The sequence below is a fragment of the Eptesicus fuscus genome, chromosome 12, assembly GCF_027574615.1.
Source record: "Eptesicus fuscus isolate TK198812 chromosome 12, DD_ASM_mEF_20220401, whole genome shotgun sequence".
NCBI lineage: Eukaryota > Metazoa > Chordata > Mammalia > Chiroptera > Vespertilionidae > Eptesicus > Eptesicus fuscus.
The window spans coordinates 55,733,804-55,758,766 of record NC_072484.1 but is presented as its reverse complement, the minus strand read 5'-3'; the positions used below and the strand labels follow the sequence as shown (position 1 = coordinate 55,758,766).

Here is a 24,963-nt window from a genome sequence, read left to right as displayed (position 1 = left end):
CCGAGCAGAGCCGGAGAGCTCCTCGCTGGGAGCGCCGCCAACAACGCTCCGCTCCGCTCCGGTTCAGCCTCCAGTCAACAGGAAGCTCCGGGGGCTGGACGGGCTCGGGGGAGGCCCGCCGCCAGCGCTGTCGGACGGCGACCGGGCGGTGAGGAGCGTGTCCGTAACGCCCGCCACGCCCGTGCGCCCGGCGGAGCCCAGGTTTTACTGTCAACATGGAAGGAAGCACGGTACCGAGAGCACACCGTCCACCCAGAGCCCTCAACCCGGGCCTCCCCCCAAAACACACAAAGCCCCAAAGCCCTCGGCACCTCAGAGACCCGGGCGAGGGACAGGACAGAGGCGGAGGGGGCGGGATCTGCGGCCCCGGCTCCGTCTCCGCGGCGGCCGCAGGGTCCGCGGGTCGGGAGAGCGCGGCGGGCCGGCTCTCCGCGTGCCCAGAGCCTCCCCTCCACGCCCCCCGCGCCGCCGCGGGAATCCGCCTCGGACCCCGCCGCCATGTTGGGTCGGGATCAGTGACTCCCGACCCGCCGCCACCCGGGAGGCCCGCGGCGGGGCTCCGCGCCGGCGCCGGAAGGTAGGGGCCGCGGGAGCCCGGTGGGCGCGGCGCGAGTTCCGGTCGCGGGCGGCCGCGCGCAGGTGGCCGCAGCCCCCGCCCCGCCCCCGCCTGAGGGGCGGCGCCAGGAGCGGGGCGGGCGCCGCGCGGAGAGGAGATGGAGCGGGCGGGCGAGGGGCGGGAGCCCGGGAATTCCCTCCTCCTGAAGTAACAAGTCTGGGGTCGACCGTGCTGTCGTCGCTGCCGCCGCCGCCGCCGCCGCCGCCGGGCGCCGGGACGAGGAGGTGGAAGGAGGGAGAGGGCCCCGCGGGCCTCGCCTCCGCCCGCCGCCCGCTCCCCACCACCGGAGCCCCAGGAGCAGCGACCCATGCGAGCACGACCGGAGGGCAGGTAAGGACCGGACGAGGCCCCGCGGGCGGAGGCGGCCGACCCCGGCCGGGCAGTGTAGGCCCTGGCGCCCGCCCGCGCGCCCGCCCGCCCGCGCCCGGAGGCGCCGCCGCCGCCGCCGCTCCCCGCCCCCGCCGGCTCCGAGTCGGGAAGTTGAGGAGAAACTTCTCCCCTCCCCCGACCCGGCCTGTCCGGCGGGCGTGTCTCCTTCCCGACGCTACCTGCTCGCCCCCAGCCTCGGTCTCCGCCCCGTCCAGTCCGTCCCGTTCCCCACCCGAGTCCGACTTCAGGTGCTGGGAGCGCTCGGACCCCGAGCCCCCGCGTCCTTAGGGTCGGGTGGGCCGCCCGGCGAGGTGAGGCGAGGTGTGCTCGGGCTCGTTCCCCGGAGTGAGCGGCCCGGGTAGCGGCCCAGAGGTCGGGGGGCTCGGGGCTGCCCTGCGCCGGCGGCAGCTGCGCCGGGAGAGCCGCGCGCCGACGAGGGTGTGTGTGTGGGGGGCGAGTGGGTGAGCCTCTCGCTTCCCTCGGTTTGATTGAAAACCACAACATGGGAAAGTTTTCCTTTGTTAGGTGCGGGGGGTTGGGAGGTCTGCCATTCAGCGTCCCCTCGGACCGTCTCTCGCGCCACCCCGTCTCCTCTGCCCACAGGTTACAGAAAACGTTGTTTTAAAGTGTGTTTTCCTTCTTGGTAATTGCTTCCAGCTTTTCTGCTGTGTTGGGGGGAGGGCAGCGTGGGCTTAAGGAGCTCTTCCGAAAATCAAGCCCGATGTGTAGGGACCGCTGTGATTTGGTTTTGTAGTGAAGGAGATTAACAGCGCCGTTTGGGTTTGGTGGCATTATTTCCTGCGTAATTAATCGAAACAGGCTTGGAATGATGCACTGACAATTTATAAATGAAAAGCCTCGAGTGGGATCACAACTTTATGTCCCTGCGGTTTATTATGTTTGTAGGTCCCACCGGTGTGTGTGTGCGCCCATAGGTGCTTTCACATACGCACATGTATGATGATTATAGTGTATTTGTGTATGGTAACTGGGAGATCGCAGGACTAACGGTGTCTTGGTAGCTCTAAGGGTATTTAAACCATCTAGTTAAATTTCTAACGGCAAATTACACGCTGAGGAAAATATTACTCAATGTGTACGCTTGACTGTGCATGTAAGGCAAGCATGGTGAATTTAATATCTTCACTAGCTGCAGTTCTTGGCACACAGGGGACCAGGAAACGTTTTGAATGGACAGGTAATGAAGGAGCGCCTTATGTTAGAAGCCAAGGATCTTGTCTACATCATACGTGATTTTCACATATTGTTCTGTAAGAAAGTTGTTTCTCACTAAACCATACACTTGTTGTGTTTGAATGAGACCCCTGCCATAGTTGATGCTTAAGAAAAGGAAATTTAATTCCATTTTAACTTTTGGACATTAGCTAAACCTCAGTGGAGATTTTGAATGCTGGTTGACAATTCCTAGGGTCCTAAATTTGAAACACACAAACAAAACCATTTGCCTTTTATCTGAATCTGAATACAAGACAGTTCGTATCTATGTTTTCGGAATAATAAAGGTAAAAGGGCTCTTAAAGTATGTAGTCTGCTATAGCCACCATAATGTTATATTAGCTTTAATTTTGCAGTATGTTCTTGCTGACTTCATAAACCACAAAATTGAATCCTTTCTGTTCAACCGAAAGTGAAATTACAGCTTTGACCTATCTTCCTGGGATAGGTGGAATTTGTCTTGTGACTGAAGTATAATGTTAATACATGGTTTCAGTTTTTGGGTTTTTTTTTAAATTCCGGAAATTCTCAAGCTACAAAATCAATGACTGGGCATCCCTGGTTTGTTCCCTGGTTTCATCACCAAAAACAAAAGAACAAACAAAAGTCAGTGTCCATGCAAATAAATTTCCTTTGTGGTATGTAGTGTTAGAAGAATAAATATTCTAAATGACTAGCAATGACCCAGTATAAGAGAAATGTTACCAGCCCCTGGTATAAGACTTGTTTATACAAAGGTTAACGCTGTGTCTTTTTAGATAGTATTTTATTAATGTGAGTAATTTTTCTTTATAAATATATTTAACTCTCAAATCTCATGTTCAGTGTAGACATCATTAGTTTCTACTAGCATTATGTTAAAAAGGAGCTTAATTATACTAGTATAAAAAATTTAAAAGAGCAATACTAAACTTTGCCTAGGAATACAAACTTGGGTGATAAATCTATATGTATTTTTTAAAACCTGCAAGGAAGTGATTTCTACAGAAGTAAATGTATGGGAGGAGGGAGGAAGTTGAGATTGGAGACCCAGCTTCTTAAGTGGTGGCAAAGTTCTTTTAACCTGGTGGTGTTTGCAAGGGTGTTGGCCTTAGTATAAATCATTAAGCCATACATTTGTTCTGTGTGCTTGTCTGTATCTGTGTTGTAGTTTACATAAAACTTTTTTTCTTTTTAAAAAAAGCCTGTGTGTAATCTATTTTATATAAGGTATTTAGGTAAATTACTTAACATTTGGTGACTGACTTTAGAATACTCTTAAATTGTACTTTGCAAACAGGTTTAGACTTATTAAATAATAACTATTATATCCAGCTAGTGCATGCAACTTCTTTGACATATAAATAACATGTTAATATTTTGAGAGAAGACACCAGGTTTTTACTAACTTTAAATCCTCTTCAGCTTTTATATTTGACAATTAGTAGGTGTCAAAATATGTTTATTAAACTAATGGATACTGTTGGGTCATTAAGTATTAAATACATTTTATTTTACAAAAAATTATATAATATAACAGTTAAAACTCAGAATTAACTATGGCATCAAAGTAAAGTCTTGACTTTTATTCATATTCAGTTTTCTGGCATAGTAATACTTTAGATCAGTTTTGATATTCTTAGTTTTGATACTCGTAAGGATGTCATGAAATTCTGAGCATAAAATATGTGTTTACTTAAGTTAAATGAAGATGTGTCGTATAACACCTAAAAGAGTATGTTTTGTTTCAAAAGAAAGCAAATTACAATATGGCATTGGAGTTTCAAAAATGCTGAGAATCATTGCATTATGCTACTTTTCTTGTTTTATGTAAGGCTTGCTGTTTTAGTTGTTGATAGCTTTTAGTTGTTGGCATTTTGTAATGTAGAGTGAAAGAAGGGATCACATCTGTGCCAAATTCTTATATCACAGGAACTTTCAGTCATGTTATGAAGGTGATGTTTGTGGTGCTGGCTTTGTTACATGAATATTTACAGGAAGTTTTAGTTAAGATCTTCCATTGTTAACCCTACATGGCTTAGGTCACCTTCAGTTCACATTTAAATAGGTCTATAATACAAATACAAGTTCCTCTAGCAAGATATAACTGCCTTTCTTTAAAGGAAATAATCTGTTCCTATTAAAGTATTTCGTTATCTTATTGGTAGTGTGTACGGTAGTTTGTGTGTTTCTATGGCGGGGTATGTATTACCGCTTTTCTTCCTCTCAGCTGCTTCAGCGCCACAATTAGCCCGAGTATTGCTCAGCTGCAGCTGCTGGGTGATTATGAACCATCCAGCTCCTGTCTAAACTCAGAGGCAGTTTTAGCAAAGGGAGGTATAGTAACAGCAGAGGGTGAGAGAGAAGAGCCAATGCTGCTGCCAGTGTAATTTTAACATGTCTGTATTCCAAAGAATCATTGGCTGCAGTAGCACTACTACTGTTTTGGAACTAGCCGACTTGATGGCAATATATCCTGGTCTGGATTGGGTTTACCTGGTGTTACTTTTAAGATCTTGAAGCTCACTCCAGAAAAGAGTAATTTCAGAGTACAGGATGATGTACCAGTGAGGTATCGTAGGACTGAGTTTAAGCCTCTATGCCTGGGATAGCATTGCCCTTCAGTTTCCCTTGTTTGAGTGTATATATGAGGCATATATCATGTACTTACTCCATGCTGCTTTAAGCTCTCAGAAATGCTGTAACTGTTACTGTTGTTTGAGGGTGGGAGGAGAGTTTATAAAGCAGGTTCTTTGGATTCCCCACTTTTTCCCAGGAAGTAGAAGACCTTAAAGAGATCTAGAACTACATATCCCCTGCAGTCTGAATTTTGCAAGTAGGAACCCTAGATTCTGTTTCCTGTTATTCTTCTTTTACTTATGGGATATGAGAAGATGGACATCAATAAATGCAGGTAAAATATCATCTAAATATGGCAAGCCGCAGACTGGAATGTGCCATAGGCAATGTTTGCTGCTTCTGAAATGTTGCTAAGTTTATAAACATGCCAAGAAAGAGCCGTAGTACCTATCTTGTCTTCTCTTTTACCACTACTGTTGGAAAATCTACAGAGACAATTCCTTATATTAATCCTGGCTTTGAAACTTGGTGGTTCAGGGTTCTGGCTAATTTTGGATGGGGGATAGAGAGTATTGGGAGAAACAGCACTCAAACTTGTATAACCAAAAGGAAGGAAGAGGTATAGAAGACTACACAGTTAAACATTAACAGTTTACATTGTCATTATGGCACATACTTAGCAAGACATCTGTGTATTGATCCCCTTCTTTGTGCTCCCACAAAACTCCGATGTAAAAGTGCATTTCTCCTTGCATTATCATTTTTTTCTTTCTATGACTGATATATTTTATCTAGTGCTCACTGTGGCAAGGAATTCTTTTATATGAGTCTTTAAGAAGAGTCCCTAGTAGAATAAATACTTAATTTTTTAATGGTATACAGAAATCTGGTTCTGTTATATGACTTCTTCCACACACAACACCTCTACTAAAATTTTCTAAAACTAGCTTGGTGCTTTTTTATAAGCTAATGTTAAAACAAATTCTTTTGATATATATATTTTTTACCCTCAAAGTTTTGTTCTAGAAAAAGATTTTCTAGAACTGTTTAAACACTTGCAAATGTGAGTTTTAGGGTCATTTTAATAAGATTTATATATTTATTAAATATATTTTTATTGATTTCAGAGAGGAAGGGAGAGAGAGGGAATCATTGATTTGTAGTTCCACTTATTTATGCATTCATTGGTTGATTCTTGTATGTGTGTGTCTATGGCAGGGTATTATTCTGACCAGGGATTGGGACAATGCTCTAACCAACCAAGCTACCTGGCCAGGACTAGTTGGTGACTTTTGCTGCATATGTTAATACTTAAAATTGTTCCATGGGAAATTTATAGATTTCTAAATTTTATTCTGATGCAGTTTGTATTTTATGGATAAGAATACTTTAAAAGTAATAGGCATTTGAAAAGGAGCAGAGAAGCCAACTGTAGTGTAATAAGAAAAAAAACTAAAAGGTAGCCCTAGCCGGTTTGGCTCAGTGGGTAGAGCACTGGCCTGCGGATTGAAGGGTCCTGGGTTCGATTGTGGTCAAGGGCACATGCTCGGGTTGTGGGCTCAGTTCCCAGTAGGGGGCGTGCAGGAGGCAGCCAGTCAATGATTCTCTCTCATCATTGATGTTTCTCTCTCCACTTCTCTGAAATCAATAAAAATATATTTTAAAAAAAGGCAGAAGACCATCTGTATTTTAATTCCACTTCTGACAATGAAGAGCTGTGAGGCCTTTGTCAATTCAGTATATTCCATAGGCCTCAGTTTCACCATTTGAAATAGGAGGTAGTTAGGTCAGATGGTTTCTAGTATCTTTTCAGCCTTATGTAAATGTGTGGTTCTAGTACAGTTGAAGTTTTTGTATTGATAAAAAATTTAAGGAAATGTTTTAGAATCTAGTATTTGATATAAAATTAGATAACAGGTAAGTAAAGGTTATAGTGAAAACCTGACATGTAGAATTGGCATTGACCTTTCTCAGGCAAATGTAGTATTACATCATTCATTAAGTTGGACATTTATTAAACATGTGGTGTGACAAACACTATGCTAGTTTTGATGTTATGATTGCAGATAACTGTTGCCTTTTAGAATTCACAGTTGGACATAACTGGCTATGGTTATGAGACTGTTATAAATTTTGTAGATTGGAGATCTTTTTACTATGACAGTCCCTTGCAGTACTTCTCTGGTTTTTCATATTAGCTGGTGATTCCTCTGAAATCTTAATAAATCCCTTTGCACTATATAAGTGTAGCCTCAAGTAAACTGATTTAATTCTCTAAGCAGAAGGAATTGATTTTTTAGAGAGAAGAGAGGAAGGGAGAGAGACAGAAACATCAATTTGTTGGTCCCCATTTATGCATTCATTGGTTGTTTCTTCTATGTGCCCTGACCAGGGAGTTAACCTGCAACCAGTTGGTGTATCGGGATGACACTCCAACCAACTGAACTACTTGGCCAGGGCAGAAAGACTTTATTTGATGTTTTTCTAGATATTATAGTTCATTACAGGTATTTGTGGCTCACATACACAAGCTTCACAACACCTATTTAGAAGTTTTACTATAAGAAGACACATTTGAAAGAAAGGCTTTTAAAAACCATTTCCAATTAATTTTGCAGTGATATTAGAAAGGTAAGGACTTAATTATTCATTAACACAGGTAGTTGTGATGTCACTTAACAGTAATCATGATTATTTATGAATCATGATTATTTAGATGACAGCTTTGCCACAATTTATCAGGAAAATAGCCACATTAACACATTTAATTTTTTTAATTGACAAAAAGTAATTGTTCCGGATATTTTTCTTTAACGTGTAGTTAATATTTAGAACAAAATAGGCATGGGACACTTCAAAATAGTTAGCTTTTTTTAAGGTTTCAAAATAATTTTGTAAAAACAAACAGATTGTGTTCCCAAAGTTTGTCAGGCATTTACTTGAAAATCAAAATCTTTTCCCAGAAAAAGTCTTTTCTGTAAGGTTAGCCTTTTAGGTTAGATTTCCAGGCAGCTTGTTAGAGTTTACCTATAAAAAACCTAATGGTCTGGCTCAGTGGTTGAGCATTGTCAACCCATGAACCAGATCACAGTTCAATTCCTGGTCAGGGCACATGTGGCGGTTGTGGACTCAATCCCCAGGAGGAGGCGTGCAGGAGGCAGCTGATCAATGGTTCTCTCATCATTGATATTTTTCTCTCTCTCTTTCTGAAATCAATAAAAACATTAAAAAAAAAAAAAAAACCTAACAGGTATAACAGTTTCAGTGGTAAATGTGTTCTAACTGATTTTCAGGTTTCGTGTTTTTTTGTGTTGTTTTTTTTTAACCTGCTTAGCTCTTGAACAGATGAAATATTTGGCCTACTAAATAGATGCTATGATTATACAGTGGGTGAATTCATAGCCTTTCCAATCACCATACCTTCTCACCTTTCTAGCGTCTCATTCTAGAAATCACTCTGTTATGAGTTCCACTTTGGGATACTAGGACTCTCCCAATGAGGCCTTACTGTTAAGCTAAAGTACAGAGCTTCCCTAGTTTATCCTACCTGCTTCCTACTCTAACCCTATAGGACTCTGTAAAGAATGGGAAAGCTTCAAAAGATTAGGAATGAGAAACAAAAATGAGGAAAGTAGAGAAGGGTTTGGGGAAAAGAGGGAAGGACTCTATGTGGAGTTTATAATTTTCCCTTTTGTGTCCTTTCTATTTTTCACCCAAGTCACTCCTTCTCTTAGGCATTGGTTAAGTTTGAAAAAAGCCTGTTCTGTGACAGGTGTTATGGTACGCATTCATGTGCATTATCAAGTTAACTTAAATCTTTGAAATGCCTTTCCAAAATACACAGAAAAATTGTGGATGAGGTAGGTATTTAATTATACATGAGGAGACAGAATCAGAAAGTATATGTAATTTGCCAGTGTCATATGACTAAATGATTGGGTAGAACTGAATTTGAATCTAAGGCTAATTGACAATAAGCCTGTTCCCTATAGACAACTTCCTTAGGAATAAGGAGCAATGCTAGAAAGGGGCATTTCTTTTTCCTTCTCCCTTAAACTGTACATTTGTATTGGAGCTGAGGATTTTCAACCACTTATACTTTTCTTTTAATGGAAGTAGCTTTCTGGTGCATATTTCTTAATAGGTGTCAAAGTCAGGTATTATATGAACTGAAAAGGATGGATTATTATACTACCTAAACTCTAGCAAATGCTTTTCTTTTGTAGGTTTGGGTCTATAATGGAAAATTGATATACTAATTCCAAAGCATTATTTATCTTTTTATAAAATAAGATGTTAATTCTAGATTGACAGTGTTCAGGTGTTTTACCCATTGTTGTTTTTTTTGTCTACATTTAATTAAAAACAAACAAACAAAGGAGCATGCAAAAGATGGATTATTACACTAAACTGTAGCAAATGCTGTCCTTTTGTAAGTTTGGGTTTGTAAGATGTCTATACAGTCTGTTTGTATATAGTCAGCTCCCCAACCCCCATGCTCAAATGTGAGTTTTCTGGCTCAAAGACTGGCTCAAACTTCTGTACAATATTGTTTTCATTTCTACTAATGACATCATTTATTCCTAGATGAGTTAGTAAAAATAAATGGAAGGTCTGCATTGGCTAATGGTCCTCCATCATATTTCGACCCATGCTGCAAGAAGAGAGCACCCTTGCTAATTTGCCCTGTCAGTAGGATGGAATTTCCTACACCTTGGTACAGACTCACCAGCCTTCACTTCCTTCTGGAGGAAACAGTAGGATTCTTCCATAATGGTGTGTTCCTATAAATCTTATTGTTACATGAAAATCGTACTCTCTGGATGAAGAGCCTCATCTAAAGCTCCAAATGAAAATTTTGTTTGCTACTATTGTCACTGTGTCACATTCCATTGACAGTGATTTCCTTCACCACCTTAGAAGCTTTTCTTCTTGGCTTCCTTTGATTTTTTTTTTTTTTAGTTGTATCTAAGAATGTACCCTTTGTCCTCTCTAATAAGCTGGAGCATTGTTTTCTAGTAGGCATACTAGCTTGATTTTGTAGCATTATTATCCCACATAGGATATCTACAGTACAACTCCTGCACACATCACTCTTAACAGTTCTGCCATTGACTGTGTTTATTGAGTCTACAAAAGAGTTGGCAAATACCTTTAAAGCTGTGGTGCCAAGTCTAAATGATGGGACCACATCTGCTGCTTGAATGTAAGTTCCTTGAAGGCAGGGCTCTTTGTTTTGGTTATGAAAGTTATTCCAAGTATCTAGAGTAACACATAATAGGCACTTTTTAAATATTTTATAATATAGGATGGTGCAACAGTCTGTTGGCAGTGTTTGCCTACCATGGGCATGAAAGAAAGGAATTCACTAAAAATTCACACTATTGGCACTTTAATTTTTTATTCCAAAATAACCAAAACAGGCAAATTCATATTTTTGGGGGATTCACATTATAAATGGAATGAAATCCTTCAGAACATAGATCATGTAGAACATACTTGATTTTATGATATATAGTCCTAGGAACACAACTCTACTAAAATTTGGTATGTACCAAAATCTATTTTTTCATAGATTTTTATTTATTTGAGTCTCTATGATGGGTGGGGAACGTCTGACCCTCTGGTTGTATAAGGTCCGTGAAATCATTTGGTTTGGCCCTGCCACAAGGCATTAGGGGTGAGTTAATTAAATGTTTGATCAACTATAGCAGGCTATTATTTTCATTTTTATTTATTGTTAATCTTCACCCAAGGATATTTTTCCATTGGTTTTTAGAGAGTGTAAGGGAGGGGGAGAGACAGAGAGAGAGAGAGAGACACATTGATATGAGAGAGACACATTGATTGGTTGCCTCCCACGTACCCGAACAGGGCCGGGATTGAGCCTGCAAACCAAACTATGTGCCCTTGACCGGAATCAAACCCAGAACCCTTCAGTCCATGGGCCGATGCTCTATCCACTGAGTCAAACTAGGGCAGCAGGCTAATTTTTAAGTTGATAATTTTGTATGACCTGAGAATGATGTTATAAATATTCATATGATCCTTGGCAGATAAAAGGTTCCTCTATCCCTGGTCTATAAGGTTCCCACCTATTTCTAAATGGAAATATAGCAGTTAATAAGTAATAAATAATGCATAAAACTAATAGCATCAATTGTTGCCACTCTAAATTGATAAAATGATTTCAGAATTGATAAGATGATGTCAGAAATGGTTAACATGCATTTTGCCTTTATTATATAGCTGTTGTTTTCTTGTTACTCACCTTATATGGACATTTTGAGGCTAGAGCAGATGTTGAAATCAAGCATTATCAAGTATTTACAGCTTAAGAAGTTGTAGATAACTAGGAAATTAATCTGATGTTAATTTACTATGGATAAAATTTATTCTACCTAGTCTTTTTAAAATTTTTTAAAATTGATTTTAGAGAGAGGAAGGGAGGGAGAGAGAAACATTGATGTGAGAAACAAGCATCAATTGGTTGCCTCCCACATGTGCCCCGACCAGGATTGACCCATAACCTGGGTATGTGCCCTGAACGGGAATTGAACCCCCCACCTTCTAGTGTACAGGACTACTCCAACCAACTGAGCCATACCAGCCAGGTCTACTTAGTCTTTTTTTAAATGAAGATATTTATTGAGATTATTTTCCTGATTTTGGAAGAACTACATATTCATTTTAGGAAACTTGGAATACATAGGAAAGTATTGTAGAAGAAAATAAAATCACCCACAATACCATCAATTCTGATAACCATTGTCAGTATTAACGTGTATAAATTAGTCATTGTATTTTTTCTGATCTTTACCCTTTTTTTCCTTCCAAGTATTGAGACGTCAACCTTCCTTCCAGATGGTTGGAGGGGTTATAACATGGTGTGTGTGTGTGTGTGTGTGTGTGTGTGTGTGTGTGTGTTTTTCTCTACTGAATTTATTGGGGTGATACTGGTTAATAAAAGTATATAGTTTTCAAGGGTACAATTCTGCAACACATCATCTGTATATTGTATTAAAGAAGCCAGATTCATATGTTAATTTGTTGACTAATATTTATCTTTTGGGTCAAATCCTAAACATTGGTGGATAAAAGGATTCATAATTCAATTCTTGAATTCAACCTTTAAAAAATTGTATCTACTCAAGTCAAGGCACCATGTTAATTAAGCTTTTTAGAAGATAAAAAGGAAACTCTGTCCTATCCTGCTTATCAATTAAGTTGCTTCCTTAGAGAACCTGAAGAAATACTGTATTGGAGGTTTAAAGTTCAGTGGCAGACCAAGAGAAGAGAGAAATGCACATTCGGGAAAAGCTTGGTGGAGGTGGGATTTGAGTAGGGTTTGAAGAATAAATAAAATGGGCATTCCAGAGTAGCTGATAATGTGAATTAAGAGAAAGAAAAGATAGAGAAGGCAAGATGTTTTCTGGTGTAGTTAATAGGTGTGCATTGAGCATAGGAATAAGGGGTCAGTCATATATACTTAAAAGTGGTGACTCTCAAACTTCACTGTGGCTGCTCATCACCTGGGATGTCTGTTAAAATATACCCTCTTAAGTTCTACCTCCAGAAATTCTAATTCAGTTTGTCTTGGACTGAAAGCCAGGTATTTCATTTTTAATAAATATCTCAGGCTATTGTAGAGACATATTTCTATAACTTGAAGGTTTAAACGTGTTCAGTTTGACACAGTGGTAAACCACTGGAGCTCTGAAGTCTTAACTGCCTCACCTTGGACAAGTTAACCCTCTGTGTATCAGTTCTTGCTTCTGTAGATGAGGAAAAAGTAATTGCTTTTCAGAGTATTTTGAGAATTTAATGAAATTATTCATTTAAAAAATATTTTTATGGATTTCAGAGAGGAAGGGAGAGGGAGAGAGAGATAGAAACATCAATGAGAGAGAATCATTGATCGGCTGCCTCTTGCACACCCCACACTGGGGATCCAGCCTACAACCCGGGCATGTGCCCTTAACCAGAATCGAACCTGGGACCCTTCAGTCCGCAGGCCGATGCTCTATCCACGAAGCCAAACTGGCCAGGGCGAAATTACCCATTTTATGTTCTAAACACAGTGGCTGTCCCATTTAACTGTTCAGTGTTAGCTATTTTTGTAGTTATTGTCATCTAATTAAAAGAAATGTATTTTTACTAGATTATAATTCAGTTAGTTATTTTACCCTACATGCTTATTCAGATTATTTATTCATCAAAAATTTTGAAATGTAGTGAATGTACATAATATTAGGTATATGAAACATGAAGTTCATAACTACTTGTCCTCTAATTGCTCACATTGATTTTTGTTTTAGTAATTGATAACTAAATATATGAGTAGCAAATTCATAGTTTTCTATTTGGGACAAAACAATATATAATAATTCATTTGAATTAATTTTAATTCACTTAAAAATGCAAAAATGGTATAGAAATTATCAGGGGTTTTATTAATTTATTAAAGGTATAATTTTAAAATAGAACAAAATGCTATACTTTTGAAAACATTTAAAAAGTACATTTTAGACTTTTCTTTAAAAATTTATTATTAGAGTGAAATTTGACAGTGAAAATCACAATTTTCAAAAAGTAAACTTTGACTTCACTTATAGGAATCTTTTATATCAAAATATTCATATATAGTCAATTCTCATTGTTTGCCATAGTTATGTTAGCAAATCACTGAATACTGAATTAGTGAATACTGAACCATTATTCCTAGAGAAAATACAAGGTCAGGTTCCTGCAAGCCTCTGTTTATTACATTTTCATCAGTTGAACAATACATAATCTTGTTTTATTTGTGCTTCTGTTTAAAGACATCTTATTTAATACATATTGTCGATTCATTAACAGTGAACTCACAAGGGCACTATAACTCATGTCTGAATGAAGCTTATCTATAATAATAAAAGGGTAATATGCTAATTAGACTGGACGTCCTTCCAGGTAAAGCCAGGGCTGGAGGGAAGCCAGCCCCAGTCCCGGGTGCCTTCCATTGGCTGGAGGAAGGAAGCAGCCCGGGTCTCGGGTGCCTGCTGGCGGCCGGAGGAGGGAAGCCCTGGGCCCAGGGACCGGAGGGAAGCCAGTACCGGCAGCCGGGGAAAGGAAGGGCTACTCTTGCATGAATTTTCATGCATTGGGCCTCTAGTGTAACATATATTCTCTGTAAGGCATACCACAGCGTTCTTGATTTAGGAACACTAAAGACAGCATTTCAGCACTAACACTTGGGGACCATTTTAAATCGTGACATCACCAACAAAAAGCATAAAAATGCAAAAGAAAAAAAAGTGGTACTAGATAGATTGTGGGAAGGACACTTGTTTAGAGTATAAGAGCCTTGTTTGACCTGAGCTGGGGATGTGTGGATCTAGCAACTCAAATTTTTCATAGCTTTGTGCAAATGACCATAAAAGTGCCATGAGCATTGATTTGTGGGTGGTGTGGGTTGCTGTGTTAAAAATAAATCTTAGTAAGCAGGCTAATTTGCAAATATGAAATCATGATAATGAAGATTTATTAATGATATTCTTATGTAATGAATGATGCAGAATGTCTTCTGGGCTAACTTGAAAACATCCTATATAATAAAAGGCCTATATGCAAATGGACCGAATGGCGGAACGACTGGTCACTATGATGTGCACTGACAATCAGGGGGCAGATGCTCAACACAGGAGCTGAACCCTGGTGGTCAGTGCACTCTCACAGGGGGAGCGCCGCTCAGCCAGAAGCCCTGAGCTGGGCTTATGGCTGGTGAGCGCAGTGGTGGTGGCAGGAGCCTCTCCTGCCTCTGTGGCAGCGCTAAGTATGTTCGACTGATGGCTTAGGTCTGCTCCCTATGGGGAACAGGCCCTAGCCGTCAAGTCAGACATCCCCCAAGGACTCCCGGACTGTGAGAGGATGCAGGCTGGGCTGAGGGATTCCCTCCCCCCACCCCTGAGTGTAGGAATTTTGTGCACTGGGCCTCTAGTCTATATATATAAAAGGCTAAGTGACCGGCCAACTGGCCCATACATAGGATGTGCACTGACTACCAGGGGGCAGACGCTCAACGTAGGAGCTGCCAAGCTGCGGTGACTTGGCAGCAGCGGTTCTCGGATGATGCACCCTGGAACCAGAGAGGAGGGAGCCTGATTCCTTTCAATGTGCACGAATCCGTGCACTGGGCCACTAGTTGTACATATGAAGATCTCAAATTCAGTATGCAAGGAGCATAGTATACAAGAAGATGAATGGAAAGAGAGGAGCCAAGAGAGGAAAATAAAGTAAATCATGCAGGGCCTTCTGTTTCACATTAAAGAGTTTAGACTTCATATTGGAAGCTAGCGGGGACTGGGACATTGAAGGCTCCTAATCAGATTTTTTTTAAAAAAACACACTCTTCACACCACAGCCTTTAGAAAAGACTGGAGAAACTATAACACTAGAGTCATAGAGCTTAGTTAAAAAAGCCTTTCAGTAATCCATACAAAAATGGTTAGTAGTCACAGGAAGTAGTAGTTAGTTGAGAGAAGTAGAAGAATTTTGGAATTACAGGATAATATAATTAGGTCTTGGTGACTGACTAGATATATGGGACATGGGAGAGGGTATGAGTTCAGAATGACTCTTAGGTTTCAGACTAAGGCAGCAAGGTGGATGGGAACACTGTACTTACCATTCATTGAGACATGGGTGGCAGAAGGAAGAGTGGATTTTGATGGGAAAGATGACATGACCCCTTTTGGACTTGGTAAATTTGAGGTTCCTAGAAGATGTTCCAGTGGATTACCAATAAATAGCTGTACCAGCTAAAAGAGCCTCTTCTAGAGAGTGGATATTTTGAAAAACAAGGTTCATCTTCAGCCTTTATGTTTCTAGGAAAGAATATCTGTAGATATGTAATAAGATGTTTTAAAAGGTCTGAGAGACTTCTCATCAAATTGAAAAGTAAAATCATTCTCTCTTCCGTCAAATTGCTAGAAAGTATTGCTTGTCTTTGCCATTCTATTGTGTAATTACCATTATTCTGTAGCCTTTTATTTTTAGAAGAAAAACAGGCTTATTTAAAGGCAAAGTTGATATTTCATATATCTTTTTACATAATAGATATCCAGGGAGTTATATTAGCATTAATTTTAAATGAAACAAAAACTAAGAAAATCCTACTGTATAAAAAACCAGGGCCGTCACAACCGAAACAACCAGACGGACGACCGAACAGCAGGCTGCATGCGGCGACCAGGCCGGCAGGGAGGTTAGTGAGGGATGACCAGACAACTGAATAGCAGGCTGTGTGGGGCAACCAGGCTGGCAGGGTGAGCAGTTGGGAGCGACTAGGCTAGCAGGGGGGGCAGTGAGGGGTGACTAGGCCGGCAAGGGGGGTTAGTGAGGGACAACCAAACAACTGAACAATAGGCTGTGTGGGGCAACCAGGCTGGTAGGGGGGGCAGTTGGGGGCAACCAAGCTGGTGGGGAGGGCAGTTGGGGGCTACCAGGCTGGCGGGGTACGCAGTTCAGGGCGACCAAGCCGACAGGAGGGCAGTTGGGGGCAACTAGGCCAGCAGGGGGGCAGTTGGGGGTGACCAGGCTGGCACGGGGGGGGGGGGCAGTGAGGGGTGACTAGGCCAGCAAGGGGGGGCAGTTAGGAGCGACCAGGCGGGCAGGCAGGTGAGCAGTTAGGAGCCAGTGGTCCCGGATTGTGAGAGGGATGTCTGCCGGGATCGGGCCTAAACCGGCAGTCAGGCATCCCCCAAGGGGTCCCAGATTGGAGAGTGTGCAGGCTGGGCTGAGGGGACACCCCCCCCCCCCCCCCGCTGCACGAATTTCATGCACCAGGCCTCTAGTTAAATAATAAACATCTAAGTACCTACTGTATACCAAAAACAAAGCCTTTTAAAATTATTAATGACAGGACAGAATTTTCTTAATTGAAGTTAAAAATTAAAATAAAGGTATCTTTTAACATATTTGGCAATTACATTTTTGAAACAAACATTTTAAGACTTTGTATTAAACTCTAACAAAACCACAATAATCTATTTACTTCATGTAGTAATATAACTTCTTACTTGAGAAAGGATATTAGATAGCAAAATAAACTTAAAAGGACAGTGTTTTAAAAGAAAATGTTTATAACTTTTGTACATCTAAAATTTTTCAAAATTAAATTTTTTTGTAACTGGAATAAAGATAGTGGTTTTAAACATACATAATATATATAAGTTACAATTAAGTTATTGGATACCAATCAAAACTTATTTAAAAATTTTTTTTCTTATTACTATTACTAGAAATATTAGCTTAAGTATGAGAGATGAGGATACAGGTTCTGCTAATTTCCTGAGAAAAGGCTAGTGGTTGTACCTGTACCAAAAGGTATAAAAAATCAGAAAGGTTCCTAGTCTCTGAAAGCTGTAATAGATTAAACTGATTTACTTCTTGCCTTGCTTCCCTAAACTCATCTCCAGCCATGCTCCCCATCATGTGACTTATTTTGGTTTTTGAAACACACCTGGTTGTTCCTTGCTTGTTGCTATTGCCAAAAGCTCCTTCTCCACAGATATTCTGCATTTAATTTCATGTTTAGAGTTGTACATTTGATTTATATAACAATTAAACTGTTAAATTAAGTTTATATCTATTGACTAAAACATACATTGAAACTCAAGATAATGAGTAAAAGTATGATGGAAATAAAGTAAACACCACAGGAATTTGGGAAAAATCAAAGAGTGTTGGGTCAATTTTATAAATTGATATTTTTAAAAATGTGTCTAATTTCTTCTGCTTTTTAGTCTTAAAGAAATTTTATAAAAACAGAAGGGATATATTCATTATTATAGAAACAGTTGCATGGTATGCTTTTAAGGTTTAAAACTCTACCTAAAGAAGACCCATACAATGTCAGAGGAGCATGCAATTGACATAAGGACTTGAAAGTAATACAGTAAATTGTTTACTGTAATTTGCAGGTCAAGTCTTGATAAAGGAAAGTAGGCAGAGTATGAAAATCTGAGAGGATAAAAAATTTAAGATAGGTATAAAATCAATTAATTTTGTCAAGAGTTGACTGTACAGGAAATTATGCTTAATAAATATTTTATAAGTGCCTGTCTATAAACAAACTGGTTTTAATAATTGTCTATAATGGCTAAAGGTAATCAACTTTTACCTGGGATCTTCATAATTGATCTGTTCTATGTTGAATTTCATAATTTTTTTTAAAATCTTGGGCTTTAATTTGTAAGTGATTTTTTTTTAACTATAAATTTTTAAGCTTTCCGTAGAATTTTTCACATATTTATATTAGGTCCTTCATATGCCTGATCCTATACCAGATTTCATTGAAAAAACTATGAGGAACCACCAGGAATTTAGAATGAGTTGGTTTACTTTTTCTTTGGGGTCAATTGTTTGTATATCTAAAAATGAAAAAAAAAAAAGAAGGAAAAGATGATAGAAAATTACTAAATTACTATCAGTGAGTCCTGCAACTCAGTTTTCCATTGCTCACATTTTCTGTTCTTTCTATCCTTGGAAAATTAAGTTCTTTGTTTGCTTTTACAAGACAAAGTGCATGCCCTTTAGTAGTCTGCTGTTTCCTCCTCTCTGCTCTGTTTTCTATTTCATAGTTCTGCCTGTCCTTTGTGCTATATGCTAAAAGGAGGGGATTTAAAAATGAAAGAGAAAAATCATTGGCTGTGTTTATGGCCTATAGAGTACCGTGACCTATGGAGAGTGATCATTTTGTATCTTATGAAATTAAGTCTATAAATTTATTTCTCTAGAATTTCTTACAGATTTAGATGGGAGCCATCTGGGCAAAATGCCAAACTAGCCTTTTCTTCCCTGCTGGATACAGCATATAAAGTCACAATTATTTAGCTTGCTAGAGTTAGTTTATAGAAATAAAGTACATTTAAAGGTTTTTTAAGAGTTCAGAAGTATATTAAATCATCTGAGAATTTTTAATCACTGTTACTACTGATAAGGCAAAATCGTCAGGGTGGAGAAGAACAGGATGATGCTTTCAGTTAGATTTGTGTTGTAGGTGGAGCAGTGAAGTCCACTGCCAATAATGTTATCATGTTGTAACATTTTCTGAAGAGCTAATATTTCATAACTTATTAAAGAACAGACAATGTTATATGCAAGGCTTCCCTAAAGGCTTTCTGGGAATAATGCAGCATAGAACTCAGAAAACCCAGCTCCCTAGTTGTGCTTACTTTTTAGCCTCATCTCCTTGAGCAAGTGACTGAACCCTCCCCAGGCTTTAGGTTCTTTATTATATATAATATGCAGGGAATTTTCCTTCTGACAAATTAAGATTATTATGGGGTCAAATATTAAAGTACTTTGGAAACAAAGCACTGTCAAAGTGTAAAATATTTTAAAAGCAAAATACCTTTAACACCCAGTACAGTGTAAAATGTTAGCAGCTAATGATTGAGGCAGATGCATTTAAAAAATTATTTCAAATTTGTCTCAGCACTACCAAATATACTGTTACAAAGTATCCTATACTGATAACAATATAGGAAATTCTAATGTCACTTGATAGAAAGTTGAAAAACTTATTTGACTTACAGAATTGATAACTTAGGAAATAGAAAATCTGCAAGTATTTCTAGAACTCTTGCTATATACTTGGCTCTTTGGGAAGAAATAAATATTAGGCAGGTTATTGGAAAGAATTAGAATCAAGTTACAATCCATTGTCTTTCAGCAAAAATTAAATAGCCCGGCTGGTGTGGCTCAGTAGTTGAGTGTCGACCTATGATCCAAAAAGTCATGGTTCGATTTCCGATCAGGGCATAGGTCTCGGTTCCCGGCTCGATCCCCAGTTGGGGCGTGTAGGAGGCAGCCAATCAATGATTCTCTCTCATCATTGATGTTTCTATCTCTCTCTATTCCTCTCCCTCTCTGAAATCAATTTAAAAAAAAAAAAAAAGCCCTTCCCGGTTTGGCTCAGTGGATAGAGCATCGGCCTACGGACTCAAGGGTTCCAGGTTCGATTCTGGTCAAGGACATGTACCTTGGTTGCGGGCACATCCCCAGTAGGGGGCGTGCAGGAGGCAGCTGATGTTTCTCATTGATGTTTCTAGCTATCCCTCTTCCTTCCTCTCTGTAAAAAAAAAAAAAAAGTCAATAAAATAGATTAAGAAAAAAAAAAAGAAAGAAAAAGAAGCTGGAGGACAGATTAAGAGGAATAATGAAAAACTAGCAGGGTGAGGAAAAAAAAACTGTGACTTTTAAAGGAAAAGAAGTTAGGAGGAATGTCTTGCAGAGAGAAAGGCCTAAACAAGGGTCTTGAATGGACAAAAAAGTGAAAAGGAGAGATTATGGAAGCTAGGAATAGAAATGTGGGTTGAGTGAATAATTATAGTACCCTGTGTTATGAATTGATGTATTTCAGTTGGCCTGTTATCAAATTAAAAATACTGGTTTTCATATTTTTTCCTCCATACAGCTGCTATTCTTTCAAAGGCTAATTTTATGTAATTGTTAACAATGTTCAATTAATATTTAGACTTTGGATATAGGTAATCTTGAAAGTACTTTGTATGGATTTTTAAATATTTTTGCATTTAACATATTTTGTAGATATATAATGATGGTTGGTTAAAATTTATCCTTCAACTTTGAGTATTGAGTCAGAAGTTGTCAATCTGGTACCTTTAAAAGTTTGCATTTATTAGAAGACTTGGAAGGTTGGACATATCTTGAGATGCTAATTGGCCTTTTGTATTTAATTTGTGAATTGCCTTTTGATAAGCTTTCCTATTTTTCTGAGGGTTGTTTTTTTTTTTCATGTGTAAGAGTTGTCTATGTTAAGAAGGTCAACCAGTTTTCATATATACACATTCATGTGTGTGTTGAGAGAGCAAGTAAGAGCATTAGAAAGTACAGATAATTATTTCTCATATCTTTAGCTTCACTTAAGAGTGTATGTCCCCACCTCTGCTTCCCACATGAAAGTTAAATAATCATATGTGTATTCATCTTTTTTTTTAAAGTTTCTGCTTTTACATTATGCTTTAATAGAGTTTTCCAACACTAGATTATTAAATGACTTACCTTTAATTTCTAGTAACACTTCCAGAAGCAGTTCCCTTTCATATGTTTAGCTATAATTCTCTCATGGTGTTTTCAGTAGATACTTAGATTTCCACCCTAATCATGTTTCAGTGCTGTCACATCCTCAGAATATACCCATTAAGATAATGAGTTGAAAAAACCTAACTCTGAGATTCTATTTTAACATTTATAGCTATACGAAAGGCCCGATGCATGAAATTTGTGCAAGGGGCTCTTAGGGCCAAGGCAGCAGCCTTGGCCGCTGCCCTGGCCCTCGCAGCGGCAGCCCCAGAAGGACGTCTGGAAGATTGTCTGGTCTAATTAGCATATTATGCTTTTATTATTATAGATTTTTTATTAATGTTATATAGCCTAGGTTGTTTTTCAGAATTTAGGAGGCACACATCTTATCCCTTTCTCACTTCCCTTTGAATGCCATATAAGAAGGGAAAATTTGTAAAATAAGAATAACTTTTAAAAGTAAGTGAAGTAGAGAGAACCAAGAAGGCGGCATAGGTAAACACCTGTACTTGCTGCCTCTCACAACCATATCAGAATTACAACTAAAAGACAGAACAACTCTCATCAAGAACCACGGAAAAGCTGGCTGAGTGGAAGTACTATAACCAGAGAGGTGAAAAAAGCGCTTTGAGACTTGTAGGAGGGGAGAAACCAAGATGGCAGCATAAGATATACCCCTGTACGTGCTGCCTCTCACAATCACACCAAAACTACAACCAAAAGACAAAACGGCTATCATCCAGAACCACAGGAAAGCTGGCTGAGTAGAAGTTCTACAACTAGAAGGAAAGAAAAAGTGCATTGAGACTGGGTAGGAGGTGCAGAGGCACGGAAAAGCAGAAGTACGGAGGTGCACAAACCGGGCTGGCAACTGGGTGCGCTGTTTTTAAGCTCCCGAGTGCTCTGAACTCCAGTTTCCGGCGAGACTCTGGGGAGCCAGACTCCTATGGGGAGAAACTGGACTGTCTGGCATCGGGTCATAAAGTAAGGGTGGCTTTCTCGCAGAGGTGCTTGCAGGGATCATTGTTACTGCGTGGGGGTGTGGGGCGCGGAGACGCTGAGATACGGAGACAGCTGACTGGCAGCCATCGCTGTTTGCTCTGCCCTGGTGACTCCCTGAGACCCCACCCCACCCCATTTATAACCCCACCCAAGCTGTGCGCAGCAGCTTTTGTATTTGAATGGCGTGTCCTTTCGCAGCCTAACCTAACAAACTGCAGCTGGGTCAGAGAGCTCCAAAACTTCCAAGCCCCAAACAAAGAGGAGAAATCTGCAGATCTCGCTGTAGCTCCTGCTGGATGGCCTCAGGCAGTGGTTGACTTTGCACCTCCTTGGAGATCCACGAGCTAGTGTACCTAGTGGTCAGTGTGAGACGATACCAGATTGCAACTCCTCACATCCATAAGTGACACACTCAAGAGTCAGACTCAGTGAGCACCAAAGCCCCACTGAAGCAAGTCCTGCCCCATAAGGGTGTCTCCAGCACAGCAGTTCTTCCATTTTAGACAAAGTGGCTACTCACAGCCAATTGGCCTGGAGGTCAATTCCTCTCAGTGATACCAACAGCAATCAAGGCTTAACTACAACAAGACTGTGCACCCAGCCCACAAAGGGGTGCACCAAGAGTGTCCACCTCAGGTGATTGGGGAGGCTGAGCCACTGGGCCCTATAGGACACCTACCACACAAGGCCACTCTATCAACACAGGGAAGCAGCCAAAATGCGGAGACAAAGAAACATGTCACAAATGAAAGAAATGGAGGAAAGCAAACTACTGGATATAGAGTTCAAAACCACAGTTATAAGGTTACTCAAGAATCTTCTAGAAACCTCCGAGGAACTTAATGAGACCTTCAAGGATCTTAATGAGAATGCCAAAAACATAGAAAAGGACCAGTCAGAAATTAAGCATACACTGTCTGAAAGAAAGAATAATATACAGAAATTCAACAGTAGACCAGAGGATCCCAAGAAACAAGTCAAAGATTTGCAATACAAAGAAGCAAAAAACACCCAATCGGAAAAGCAAAAAGAAAAAAGAATCCAAAAATATGAAGATAGTGTAAGGAGCCTCTGGGACAACTTCAAACGTACCAACATCTGAATTATGGGGATGCTAGAAGAAGAGAGAGAGCAAGATATTGAAAACCTATTTGAAGAAATAATGACAGAAAACTTCCCCTACCTGGTGAAAGAAATAGACTTACAAGTCCAGAAGTGCAGAGAACCCCAAACAAGAGGAATCCAAAGAGGACCACACCATGACACATTATAATTAAAATGCCAAGGGCAAAAGACAAAGAGAGAATCTTACAAGCAGCAAGAGAAAAACAGTTAGTTACCTACAAGGGAGCACCCATACAACTGTCAGCTGATTTCTCAACAGAAACTATGCAGGCCAGAAGGGAGTGGCAAGAAATATTCAAAGTGATGAATAGCAAGAACCTACGACCAAGAGTACTCTACCCAGCCAAGCTGACATTCAGAATTGAAGGGCAGATAAAGAGCTTCACAGATAAGAAAAAGCTAAAGGAGTTCGGCACCACCAAACCAGTATTATATGAAATGCAGAAGGGTATTCTCTAAGAAGAGGAAGAAGAAAAAGGTAAAGATAAAAAATTATGAACAACAAAGTGACAACAAATACATATCTATCAAGTGAATCTAAAAATCAAATGAATAAAAAATCTGATGAACAGAATAAACTGGTGAATATAATAGAATCAGGGGCATGAAAAGAGAGCATACTGACAATTCTCAGGGGGAAGAGATTGGACGAGGACAGTGGAGGGGCGAGGGCCTGGGGTGGGGTGGGAACCCAGTGGAGGGGAGCTATGGGGGGAGAAAAGAGGAACATCTGTAATAATCTGAACAATAAAGATTTTAAAAAATGTTAGTGAATTAATGAAATCTCCATTATTGCCTTTCCAGGAAGTGGAAAAAAATAATGCAGATTTTGTTATATTAGTAAACCTACTATATGTATGTCACATTGATAGGCTGTATAGTGTATAAGAAACGAGTAATTCTTGCTTTTAAGAAATGTATTGCCAGTAATTTGGAGGTAGGGTGGGAATTAGGCCAGTAAGCCCCCCCCCCCCCATTCCCCCACCCCCCAAAAAAGGAATAAGGCGAGAGTTCATATAGAAATCTTCCCAAGCCCTGGCCAACATGGCTCTATAGAAAAATCTTCTCAAGCCCTGGCCAATGTAGCTGTTGGTTGGAGCATTGTACCGTACACCCAAGGGTGGTGGATTTGATTCCCAGTCGGCACATACCAGGTTTCGAGTTCATCCCCCTTCTGGGCGAGTACAGGAGGCAACCAATTGCTGTTTCTCCCTCCCTCCCTCTCCTTCTCCTTCTCCCTTCTCTGAAATCAATAAAAATAAATTTTTGAAAAAAAAATAGGAGATGAAGTTGGAAGGATAGATTGGGGTCAAATTGGGTAAGCATTGGGGCAGTGTCTGTCAATAAAGAAGGGGAAAGATGTGAAAGATGTGGAGCTTCACTGTCCTATAGCTACATACAGCTATTGTGCCTGGCCCAAATTGAGATGTACTGTAAGTTTAAAATACATACAAGAGTCTAAGATTTAGCACACAAACCCACATGAAACATCTCATTAAAAACTTGTATATTGTTATGTTGAAATAATTATATTTTAGATGTATTGGGTTAAATAAAATTTATTAAAATTTTACCTGTTTCTTTTTATTATTTTTAATGTGGCTCCTAGAAAATTTATATTGTGACTCAGATGATATTTCTGTTACATACTGCTGGTTTAGGTTGGAGTATAACCAGTATTTGCTAGTACCTACTATGTGTCAGATGCTATCTAGAACTCGTAATAAACGAGTTACTCCTCAGAAAACCTTATGAAGTAGGTGATATTATTATCCTTCTTTTTCAAGTAACTGAGGTCCAGAGAGGTTAAGCAACATATCTAAATGACTCCACTAGTAAGTAGAAGGCCAAGATTCAAACTTGGGTCTCTCTGGCTTGAGAGCCCATGATTTTCCCTGTTCATTGAGGCATGTTTTCATTGGACCATTAAAAGTGGTTGCGTTGGAGAATGACATAATTGGAATAAT

The 24,963-nt window shown here is 40.0% G+C and overlaps 1 protein-coding gene across 2 annotated transcripts in view; it reads left to right on the top strand.

Annotated features, from left to right (window-relative positions):
- The first annotated feature begins 724 nt into the window (after positions 1-724).
- Positions 725-24,963, top strand: part of YES1 (YES proto-oncogene 1, Src family tyrosine kinase) — a 48,127-nt gene continuing 23,888 nt past the window's right edge. Inside the window, exon 1 of one of the 2 annotated variants that reach the window (XM_054724556.1) lies at positions 725-946. Coding sequence is in view for 1 of the 2 variants with exons in the window: in XM_054724555.1 (XP_054580530.1) it covers positions 9,478-9,556 (79 nt within the window). In the remaining variant the exon portion in view is untranslated. Of the gene's footprint in view, positions 947-9,376; positions 9,557-24,963 lie in introns of those variants that run through there. The other variant, XM_054724555.1, reaches the window with a different exon arrangement.